Raw genomic sequence first — 12,762 nt, 5'->3', positions numbered from 1 at the left:
GCAATCATAAATATATTTTGTTTATTTTACCATACTGTTGTATTTTCCCTTATATCAAAAGAAAAAAGGGTATATATTATTTTTGACTTCATATCTTGAGAAATAAAAAATGCATTGTATCTTATTACCATGCACATTATAAGTATATAACAATGTAAAAATGTTTTAAATATCAAAAAATATATTTAAATTTTTATTCACAAATGAATGTTAACATTGTATAAAATGATTTATCTCCTCTCAGTTTTTTTGAATTATTTATATAACTATAAGAAGTATTTCATTATGAAAGAAATTAGCAAAGAAGTTCATGGTCACTGTCTCAGAAAGATTATAGTTCATGAGTTTATTGAAATAATAAATGATAATTTAGAAATGAATTTTAATTCTTGAGATTCAGGTGATTGAGAACATCAGAATTAGGTTTCTCTATAAAAATATGTCATTGTCATTAAGACAATAAAATATACAGTATAGAAAGTTCAGTGCTATTAGTGTATAGTTTATTCCTTGTTTTATACTTTAAAAATTTTATATTCCTCTCTTAGGGTTTTGGGAGGAATCTTGAATAAGGTAAAAATAATATATTTTTGACATTAGAGAAACATTTAATTGAATTGTACAAAATATGCTACCTCTTTGCCTAAAATGCATTTATCTTATTTTAAATTATCAAAGCTGTAATAATTAGTTCAGTAATTTTCCCAGGAGTAAGGCAATTTAACAAAATCAGAAATAATTTAAAATGTTGTATACGAATAAAATGTTTAATCTCTAGAATTTTATTGAGCATATTGCATATGCAAATATTGTAATTAATTGTACATAATAAACTTAATTCCCAAATTATAAAGTTTGTACTAATTTCAGTGAATTGTCAATTTGAAATATTTACAATGAATTTTCTTGGTCTTAAGTATTTCCCTTATCATTCATAAAATGGTTTTTTAACTTCTTTAGAGCATTTTTCATTTCTTTATTTCTCAGTGTATAAATGGCTGGATTTAGGAGAGGTGCAAAAACAGTATAAAATACAGCAAGAAATTTGTCGAACCAGGTGATACTGAGGGGCCACACATAGATGAAGATACAGGGCACAAAAAAGATCAACACCACTGTGATATGTGCAGTGCATGTGGACAGAGCCTTAGATGCACCAGCTTTAGAGCTCTGGCGAACAGTGAGAAGAATATATGTATAGGAGATGAGCAACAAAATAAAGCAGGTTACAACCACAAACCCACAGTCAATATTCATGTAAATATCCAAAATATGGGAATCCATACAAGCTAGCTTGATTATAAGTGGTATGTCACAGAAGAAACTGTCAATTTCCATGTGACCACAGAGAGGCAGTTTCACAACTGCCAAAAGCTGACTCATGGCATGCACAAAGGCAATTGCCCAGGAAGTGAACACTAATCCAGTGCATCGCTTCAGGTTCATAATAGTGAAGTAGTGGAGGGGTTTGCAGATGGCCACATAGCGGTCATAAGCCATCACCACCAGCAGCAGCATCTCTACTGCACCAACACAATGGTCAAAGAAGACCTGGGACATGCAGCCTGCAAAAGAAATGATCTTTGGTTCTTTGAGAAAATCTGTAATCATCTTAGGAGTGGTGGCTGAGGAAAGCCACATATCAACAAAGGACAGGTTGGCCAAAAAGAAGTACATGGGAGAATGAAGATTCTTGTCAGTGATGATTAAGAACATGACAATAGTATTTCCAGATAGAATGAGCAGATAAACCATCAAAAATATTATGAAGAGTAAGACCTGAAGATTCTGTGATTGGGAAAGACCCAAAAGCACAAATTCTGATACCAGAGACTGATTACCTCCATTCATTTTATTTAGTGTGTCTTTAGAAATAACCTGCAGGCAAGGAAAAATTAATTAGATGGATACTGACTACAGACAAAGAATTGTTCATCAACTACATGGACAATGACTTCACTAGACAAATCTGACATTCACATTGAAAGTTAGCATCTATACCTAAAATAGAAAAACATAAAGTGGACTCTTTGTCACATTTCAGAAACATCACTGCCCAAAGTGAAAGTTAATGAGCCCAAGTGCAACTCTCTAAGAAGAGAAGCATTAGATGTGACTGCCATATACATGCTCTATCATGAAGTTCTTCTTGCAGGGATGAATGAGGAAACAGGAGAGCAACTTGAAAGCCTCGAAATTTGTGGAGTTTCACATGGAAAGGTGTTTCTACCCATTAGTCTAGTAAAAAAAATGACTGAATGTGTCACCAACTATCATAATACTTCATCATAGAAGTGAGATCTATACTTTGGACCTCTTAGGGATTCCCTTGATTTTCAGTACAAAAATTTTAATGAGATATCATTTTTGCAGCATGTATGAGTCCTCATTTAATCATTAGTAATTTCTGTGATGTCATTAAATTAAAATATTTGCTTAAATATCCAAAGTAGATTTGTGAAAACCTTGTTGGAGGGAAGCTGTACAGAATACCATATAAGATATATGTGGTCTGAAACTGAAGTGTACAAACTAGAATCACAATTTTTATAAACAAATATTTATCATAGAGTCTATTTATTCAGCTAAACTGATTATTGACCTGCCATTGCTAATTCATTTAAGAGTAGTAACTGAAGAACCAGGTAACTCAAATTTAAGGAGTCTGAAAGTTACATTCAGTGTTAGCAGTAGAAAAAAAATCAATATTGAATTTTATCAATTAATCTTGAGAACTCTTAGATTTTGAAATTTTATAGTTTCCTGACATGAACAATATGTCATCTGTCTACAATGTGCTTTCTCATTTTGTTACCTACTCATTGATCATTTATATTGTTTGAAAGAAGAATATTTACATAAATATGTAAGCAAAGAATGCCTTTGATTGTCAACTTTGAAAAAAATGTAAAACTTCAGTGAACAGCAATTATTCATGTCAAAGCATGGGTAGAGTCCTTTTAGTCACCTGTAATGGAAAATACTCAATCTGAATGCTGGGAAATTGTTTCCCATTTTCTTTCATATTTAGTAATTCTTTTGGTGATTTTCAATTTTAGTTTTTAATCTTTTATTTTTTAAAATCTCTAGAGTGAGAGAATGAAGCAGGAGAACCATGAAAACTCTTATATTATCACTGGAGTGATCTCATTTTTATGAGGATCTAAAGGGAAGGGTTAAGATGAAAAAATAATGAAGTTCTAAAGTCGTTATGTAGCACACCCATTTACATAGAAGCATGATAGTAGTCAATACTCTTGTATGTTATGAATAAAGTATGTTCCTTCTAGAGATTACCAGACTTTCTAAGGAAACTATACTGATATTACACCAAATTTGTATGTGATCCATGACAATTTTGATAATCTGAATTCTGGCTCTAAACTTCATTTCTTGTAATCCTAAAAATTTGCAGCATAGCTTTTAAAAATCCAAGTATATATCATCTAGAATAATTTATATGGATGATAGAAATTTAGTATTTCATGTGTTTATGGGGGTGGTATAGGGGGCTTATGGATGGGAAACAGGGAAAAGGAATAGCATTTGAAATGTGAATAAGAAATATTCAATAAAACAGATAGAAATTTGCAGCAAAGATGATCACAGTCTTAGGAAATATTGTCCAATAAAATATAACAGCTTTAAGATTAAATTTTATATTATTATTATTGAGAATCATGTTGGAATTGTACTATTACTGTATCAACCCATGTTTAGTATGATTAGAGACTAAGCATACTTTTAAATAAGCCAGGTCTTATTGACTTTTCATTAACAGTTGATATGATACATGACTTTGTTCTAAAAGTATTTATTTCTATTTCTTTACCTATAGAATTAAAACAATTTAATACTGTGTTATGAAGGTGTAAATGCAAATACACAGAGAGAAATCAGCAAGGTTTTATATTGTTGAGAGCCAAATGATATATAGGATTATCTCTTTTTCTGTATACTTTAATGCATATTTTAAAACAATATTGTTTGTACTATCTTAGGCAAATATTTTATTGTTAAACTGAACACTATGTTTAAGAGGAGAGAGAGAGAGAGAGAGAGAGAGAGAGAGAGAGAGAGAGAGAGTAATCATCTTTAAAATACTTTATACTTAACAGTTCCTCTGAGTTGACATACACCTATTCAGTAACTATGGGATATGTAGATGGAAAGGACGTATTAGCCATGGTGACCATTTTCTGGAAACCTAACAATCATTTCATGTTTCTTCTTTCTTTGCTCAGGAGTGTTATAAGCATTTTAAAGGATCTAGACTCAATAGAATTTTCTAATACTTTATATGTAATTTTTGTTTTATCTTGGTGATAAATCTTATAAAAATGATAACTTTGGCTCTTAGATGAATAAAATTAAAAAATTCAACAATAAAAACTCACCAAAGGGTACCTTTATTAACATTTAAATGAAGTATTTTTTTCTATGATTAAAGATTTTTACATGTAGAATGTTTTGTATCGAAGTTCTAAACTCTGCAATACTGTCCGTATCTATACTTTTGACACATCTGTGGATATAGTTAAGGTTGTTCCCTTGGTGGTAGATTCTCATGACTAAAGAGTGGTCCCACACTTGCTTCTAATGTTTGTTGGCAGATTGGTTTATACGCATTCTGAAATGAGCGAGTGTTATGCCTCTTACCACTTGATTTGCTTTTACATTTACTTCTATTTCTGAGCTGAAAATTATCCTATCTATAGTATGCTCTATGATTCAATAACACTGAATATGATTAAGGGACAGAAGCATGCACACACACACACACACACACACACACACACAAGGAGAGAGAGAGAGAGAGAGAGAGAGAGAGAGAGAGAGAGAGAGAGAGAGAGAGAGAGAGCTTCTTTCCTGGTTGTGTTCATACTGATGATAATCCACAGAAATAGCTGCATGGATTCTACCTTCTCTAGGAAAGGTAGAAAAATCTCATTAATTATATGCTAAAAATGACAGAAGGCAAAGAAACATAGCTTAAGTCCCCATAGAATGGGAATTGGTAAAAGAGATACAGAGACATAATTCAAGAATGATTTTAGAGAATGTTGGAGAAATGAGATGACTTACCAAACTTGTGTTTTTTTCCAAGATCATTTCTTCCATCTGATGTGTTTGTGAAGACATCTACACCATGCAGAGTCAGCCTCTTGGAAGCACAGCTCCTAAAGTTGGCATTTATTCACTGTCTGAAGTTGTCCCATGGGTTAATTTATTTGAACCCTGGATGTAATTATCTTGGACATATTTTAGGACTTTCTCTGTTAAAAGTGATATCATATGCTACATATGTGCAAAATTAGATATTCTTATTAATCACCCCAGAAAAGACAACATAACCTGTTTTTCAAACTTATTCACTTAACCAATAAGGACCAAGGAGATGTTTTCTGCTATCCTAATATTACTTTGTTTATCTCATCAAAGTGAATAAATTGTTTTACAGGTATAAGAGGTCATGTGCTGAACAGTGTGTGATATGACCAGAACAAAAGCCATGCTGTGAGTGCAGTTCCCTAATGAATGACAAGGATGTGTCAAAGTGTCGGTCACTTGGTTGAGTATTTCAGTCTTATCTGTTACTACTTAAGTTATACTATAAGGCATGAATTAGGTGTAATTCATATTAAAATATAATAGGTTGTTAAAATTTAAAGTATTTATTAGTTATACATGTATACATGTGAGTTGTAGTATATTTATGGAAGGTAGGAACAACTTTGTGAAATACATTCTTTCCTTCCACCTCAATGAGTATACTGGGATTGAACTCCATCTTCCAGAATTGCACAACAAACCTTTTTCATCCTATGAGCCATTTGCCTACAACCTCTCCCATCAAATTTAAAGGAAAAGTGAAACAAATGTATAGTTCAAATATATTTATTTTAATATTACATTTAAAATAACACTGCAATAATACAATAAATAAGGAATTAATGACAAATGTATAATTGAAGAAGAGTTGATATATATATATATATATATATTCAACAATAAAAATGACAGGTAAACATTAAATATTTTAAAAAGAAATAAAACTAGAAAATGGGAAGAAATCCCATGTTTAAGGGTTGCTAGAATTAATATCATAAAAATGAACATTACCAAAAACTAAGATTCAGTGCAATCTTAATCAAAAGTGGCATCTTTTTAACATTTCATTTTTATTATTAATTAATTATCTATTTTATTACTTTTATTTTTTTATATAGTCCAATTATTCCCCCCTCTGGTCAGGCCTTCCAGAGTTTCTCATTCCATTCCTCTTCCCCCTGTCTCCAAGAGGGTCTCCCCTGCCCTGTCATGCCTCCCCAATCCCTGAGGCCTCAAAGTCTTTCCAGGGTTAGGTACTTCTGCTGCCACTGAGGCCAGATCAGGCAGTCCTTTGCTGTATATGTATCAGGGGCCTTGGACCATCTCCTGTATGTTGCCTGGTTGGTGGCTCAGTGTCGGAGAGATTTCAGGGGTCCAGGTGGGTGAGACTGCTGGTCTTCCTATGGGGTTGCCCCTCAGCTTCCTCCAGATTTTCACTAATACAAACACAGGAATCCTCAACTTCAGTCCAATGGTTGGGTGTAAATATCTGCTTCTATCTCAGTCAGCTGCTTGATCGGCCTCTCAGAGGACAGCCACACTAGGCTCCTGTTTGTAAGCACACCAGTACAGCACATCAGTATCATTGTCAGGCCTTGGAGCCTCCTCTTGAGATAGATCCTAGGTTGGCCTGGTCACTGGAACTGGACCATATTTTCCTCAGTCACTTCTCCATTTTTGTTCCTATAGTAATTTTAGACAGGAACAATTCTGCATCAGATTTTTTAACTGTGGGATGACCACTTGATGCCCTATCTTTCTACTGGAAGTGCACTCTACAAGTTCCCTCTCCCCACTATTGGGCATTTCATCTAAGGTCCCTCCCTTTGACTCCTGAGAATATTTCACCTCCCATTTCTCTGGTACTTTCTAGAGAGTCCCCCCTCTTCCTACCTCCAGAGGTTGTCTGTTTCCATCCTCACTGCTGGCTTTCAGGGCTTCAGTTCTGTCCATGCCCCAATACTTGATCATGTTCTTCTCTTCCCCTCCTTGTCCCCTTTCCTACACAGATCCCTTCCTCTCTCTCTCACCATTCCTATGATTGACTTCTTCTGCCCAAGTAGGATTGGGCCATTCTCATTTGGATCCTTTGGTTTTTTAACATTCTCGAGTCCTGTGGGTTGTGCCCTGGGTATTCTGTACTTTTTTTGGGCTAATATCCACTTATTAGTAGATACCATGCATGTCTTTTTAAGACTGAGATAAGTCACTCAGGATGATATTTTCTAGTTCCATTTGCCTGCAAAATTTGTGATATCCTCATCCTTAACAGCTGAATGGTGTTTCATTGTATAAATAAACCATATTTTCTGAATCCATTCTTCCCTTGTGGGACATTTGGGTTATTTCCAGATTCTGACTATCACAGATAAGACTGCTATGAATATGGTGGAGCATGTGGCCCTATTGTATAGTGGGACATAATTTGAGTATATGTCTGAGTGGTTCAGCAGGGGCTACAGGTAGATCTATATCCAATTTTCTGAGGAACCTCCAGAGTGACTTTAAAAGTAGTTGTGCCATTTGCAATCCCACCAGCAATGGAGTGTTCTTTCTTTACATCTTTGCCAACATGTGCTGACAACTGAGTTTTTGATCTTAGCCATTCTGATTGGTATAAAGTGGAATCTAAGGGTTATTTTGATTTGCATTTCCTGGATCACTAAGGACTTTGAACATTTCTTTAAGTGCTTCTTGGCCATTTGAGGTTGCTCTGTTGTGAATTCTCTGTTTAGTTCTATTCCCCATTTTTTTGGTTAGGTTGTTTGGTTTTTGGAGGTTAATTTCTTGAGTTCTTTATATATTCTGGATATTAGCTTTCTATCAAATGTGGAGTTGGTGAAGATTTTTTCCAATCTGTAGATAGCTGATTTGTCCTATCGACTATATCCTTTGCCTTAAAAAAAAAGCTTTACAGTTTCATGAGGTTCCATTTATTAATTTTTTTGATCTTAGAGCCTGAGCTGTTGGAGTTCTGTTTAGGGAATTCCTCCATATGCCCACACCCTCTCCCCCATGCATTTGAATTTAAGGATCTTTCCCACTTTTTCATCTATTAGACTCAGTGTGTCTGGTTTTATGTTGATGTCCTTGATCCACTTAGACTTGAGCTTTTGCAAAGTGACAAATATGCATCTATTTTCATTTTTCTATATATTGACTTACAGTTAAACCAGCACCATTTATTGAAGATACTTTCTTTTTTCCATTGTATATTTTTGATTTCTATAACAAAGATATAGTTTCTGGGTCTTAAATTTTATTCATTGATCAACTTGTCTGTCTCTGTACCAATACCAAGCATTTTGTTTTAATTACTATTGCCCTGTAGTATAGTTCGAGGTTAGGGATTGTGATTCCTGCAGAAGTTCTTTTATTGTTAAGAATTGCTTTTGCTATCCTGGTTTTTCTGTGTTTCCATATGAAATTAAGAATTGTTCTTTCCATGTCTTTGAAAAATTGTTTTGGAATTTTGATGAGGATTGCATTGAATCTGTTCTTGAATTTTGCTGGAATTTTATTGAGTGTTTTGCATCAATAATCATAAGCAAAATTGGTCTGAAGTTCTCTTTCTCTTTTGGGTCTTTGTGTGGTTTAGGTACTAGAGTAATTGTGGATTCATAGAATGAATTAGATTGTGTTCTTTTTGTTTCTATTTTGTGGAATAGTTTGAGAAATGCTTGTTTTAGCTCTTTGAAGGTCTAATAGAATTCTGCACTATAGTCATCTAGGCCTGGCATAATTTTGGTGTGGGGTGGTGGAGTTAGGAGGTTTTTAATGACTTCCTTTACTTCTTTCAGGGCTATGGAACTGTTTAGATAGTTTACCTACTTTTGATTTACCTCTGGTATGTCTAGAAAATCATCCATTTCATCTCGATTTTCCAGTTTTGTTGAGTATAGGATTTAATAGTAGGATCTGATGATTTTTTTCAATTTCCTCAGTTTCTGTTGTTATATCTCCCTTTTTATTTCTGATTTTGTTAATTTGATTATCACTGTGTCCCTTAGTTTGGATAGGAGTTCATCTATTTTCTTAACTTTCTGAAAGAACTAGCTTTTGGTTTTGTTGATTCTTTGTATAATTCTCCTTATTGCTATTGCTTTAATTCCACCCTGAGTTTGACTATTTCCTGCCATCTAATGCTTTTCAGTGTGTTTGCATTTTCTGCTCTTTTTTTATTTTATTTATTTTATTTTTATTTTTTTTTTGCGTTTCTTTTTTTTTTTTTATTAACTTGAGTATTTCTTATATACATTTCGAGTGTTATTCCCTTTCCCGGTTTCCCGGCAAACATCCCCCTCCCCCATCCCCTTCCTTATGGGTGTTCCCCTCCCCACCCTCCCCCCATTGCCGCCCTCCCCCCAACTATCTAGTTCACTGGGGGTTCAGTCTTAGCAGGACCCAGGGCTTCCCCTTCCACTGGTGCTCTTACTAGGATATTCATTGCTACCTATGAGGTCAGAGTCCAGGGTCAGTCCATGTATAGTCTTTAGGTAGTGACTTAGTCCCTGGAAGCTCTGGTTGCTTGGCATTGTTGTACCTATGGGGTCTTGAGCCCCTTCAAGCTCTTCCAGTTCTTTCTCTGATTCCTTCAACAGGGGTCCTATTCTCAGTTCAGTGGTTTGCTGCTGGCATTCGCCTCTGTATTTGCTGTATTCTGGCTGTGTCTCTCAGGAGCGATCTACATCCGGCTCCTGTCGGTCTGCACTTCTTTGCTTCATCCATCTTGTCCAATTGGGTGGCTGTATATGTATGGGCCACATGTGGGGCAGGCTCTGAATGGGTGTTCCTTCAGTCTCTGTTTTAATCTTTGCCTCTCCCTTCCCTGCCAAGGGTATTCTTTTTCCCCTTTTAAAGAAGGAGTGAAGCATTCACATTTTGATCATCTGTCTTGAGTTTCATTTGTTCTAGGCATCTAGGGTAATTCAAGCATTTGGGCTAATAGCCACTTATCAATGAGTGCATACCATGTATGTCTTTCTGTGATTGGGTTAGCTCACTCAGGATGATATTTTCCAGTTCCAACCATTTGCCTACGAATTTCATAAAGTCATTGTTTTTGATAGCTGAGTAATATTCCATTGTGTAGATGTACCACATTTTCTGTATCCATTCCTCTGTTGAAGGGCATCTGGGTTCTTTCCAGCTTCTGGCTATTATAAATAAGGCTGCGATGTACATAGTGGAGCACGTGTCTCTTTTATATGTTGAGGCATCTTTTGGGTATATGCCCAAGAGAGGTATAGCTGGATCCTCAGGCAATGTCCAATTTTCTGAGGAACCTCCAGACTGATTTCCAGAATGGTTGTACCAGTCTGCAACCCCACCAACAATGGAGGAGTGTTCTGCTCTTTTTTAAAATATGTTTTCACTTTTTTTTTTGTTCTAGGGATTTTAGGTGCGCTGTTAAGTTGCTAGTGTAAAATCTCTCCAATTTATTTATGAGGGCACTTTGTGCTATGCATTTTTCTCTTAGCACTGATTTCATTGTATTCCATAAATTTGGGCATGCTAGATCATTATTTTCATTGAATTCCCAGAATTCTGCAATTTCTTTCTTTATTTCTTCTCTTACCAAGTTATCATTGAGTAGAGAATTGTTCACTTTCCATGTGTATGTGGGTTTTTCTGTTGTTTTTGTTGTCTTTGAAGTCTATCTAGCCTTAGTACATGGTGATCTTATAGGATGTATGGGAGTATTTCAATTGTCTTGTATTTGTTGAATCTTGTCTTGTAACCAATTATGTGGTCTGTTTTGAGGAAGGTATCATGAGATGCTGAGGGAAGGTATATTCTTCTGTTTTAGGGTGAAAAGTTTTGTATATATCTGTTAAATCCATTTGGTTCATAATTTATATTAGTTTTATTGTGTATCTGTGTAGCTTCCATTTCAATGACCTATCTATTGGTAAGAGTGGCATGTTGAAGTCTTCCACTAATATTGTATAGGGTTCGGTGTGTGTTTTCAGCTTTAATAATTTTACTTTACAAATGTGGGTGCCCTTGCATTTGGGGCATCAATGTTCAGAATTGACTTTCTTTCTCTTGGTGGATTTTTTCTTTGATGAATATGAAATGTGCTAACTCATCTCTCTCGATGATTTTTGGTTGAAAGTTTATTTTATTGAATATTAGGATGGTAAATCCCACTTGTTTCTTGAGACCATTAGCTTGGAGGACTTTTTTCCAGCATTTTACTTTGTGATACTGTCTGTCTTTGTTACTGAGGTGTGTTCCTAATACGAAGCAAAATACTAGATCCTGCTTGTGTAACAAGTCTGTTATTTTATGTCTTTTTATTGGGGCATTGAGTCTATTGATGTTGAGAGATATTAAAGACAGATGATTGTTAGTTCCTGTTATGTTTGTTGTTGTAGGTGGCATTAAGTGTATGTGCTTCTCTCCTTTTGGTTTTGTTGTGAGATGATTGATTTCTTGTTTCTTCTTTGGTGTATGTACCCTCTTTGTGCTGGAGTTTTGCCTCTAGAATCCTCTGTAGAGCTAGACTAGTAGATAGATATTGTTTACATATGGTTTTAATGGAATATTTTGCTTTCTCCATCTATGATAATTAAGAGTTTGCAGGGTATAGTAGTTGGGCCTGGAATATTTGTTCTCTTAAAGTCTGTATGATCTATGTCCCCGATCTTCTGGCTTTTAGGGTTACTGTTGAGAAGTCCAATGTAATTTTGATAGGTCTGCCTTTATTTGTTACTTGTCTTTTCCCTTGCATTTTTAATAGTATTTTTGTTTGTTTTTCTGTGCATTCAGTGTTTTGCTTATTATGTAATGAAAGCATTTTCTTTTCTTGTCCAATCTATTTGGGGTTCTGTAGGCTTCTTGAACATTTATGGCCATCTCTTTCTTTAGGTTGGGAATTTTTCTTCTATAATTTTGTTGAACATGTTTTCAGGTCCTTTGAGTTGAATCTTCACTCTCTTCTATTCCAATTATTCTTAGGCTTTCTCTTTTCATTGTATTCTGGATTTCCTGGATGTTTTAGTTTAAGAGTTTCTTTATTTTTTTTCTTTGACCATTGTGTTAATATCTTCTACGGTATATTTTACACCCATGATTCTGCTGTCTATCTCTTGTATTCTGTTTTGATGCTTTCATCTGTAGCTCCTGACCTCTTTCCTAGGTTTTCCATTTCTAAAATATTTTTTATTTATTTATTGTTTCTACTTCCATTTTTAGGTCTTGGACTGCTTTGTTCAATTCCTTCACATATTTGATTGTGTTTTCCTATATTTATTCATGGAGTTTGCTTTCTATTTCGGGACTTTTACCTGTTTACTTGTATTTTCCTGGATTTCTAGTGAGTTATTTATATCCTCCTTAAAGGACTGAATTATTTTCAGGAGATTTGATCCTGGTTTTCAGGTGTGTCATGGTATCCAGAGCTTGCTTTTCTCGGAGAATTGGGTTCTGATGATGACAAAGTATATTGGCTTCTTTTGTTTATGGTCTTCTACTTGCCTCTAACTATCTGGTTGTCTCTGGTGTTAACTGTTCTGGGTCTTTCTGTCTGGAGCCTATCTCTTGTGTCCCTGGGTTGCTGTAGGTCTCCTGGGAGATCTGTGGCCCTGGCTTTAGCAGATTTCCTAGGAGAGCATCAGAATGTGGGATGGGCATCAGACTGTGAGT

General features: G+C 35.0%; 1 protein-coding gene across 1 annotated transcript; it reads right to left on the bottom strand.

The window, feature by feature from the left end:
• Positions 1 to 912: 912 nt before the first annotated feature.
• On the bottom strand, positions 913 to 1,851 carry Or4k51 (olfactory receptor family 4 subfamily K member 51). The gene has a single exon (NM_001000609.1). It carries the CDS (start codon positions 1,849 to 1,851, stop codon positions 913 to 915), a length of 939 nt encoding a protein of 312 aa, NP_001000609.1.
• Between the last annotated feature and the right edge of the window lie 10,911 nt (positions 1,852 to 12,762).

This window comes from Rattus norvegicus, chromosome 3 (assembly GCF_036323735.1).
Source record: "Rattus norvegicus strain BN/NHsdMcwi chromosome 3, GRCr8, whole genome shotgun sequence".
Classification (NCBI taxonomy): domain Eukaryota; kingdom Metazoa; phylum Chordata; class Mammalia; order Rodentia; family Muridae; genus Rattus; species Rattus norvegicus.
Note: the sequence above shows the minus strand (reverse complement) of the source record. Positions and strands in the feature narration are given on the sequence as shown.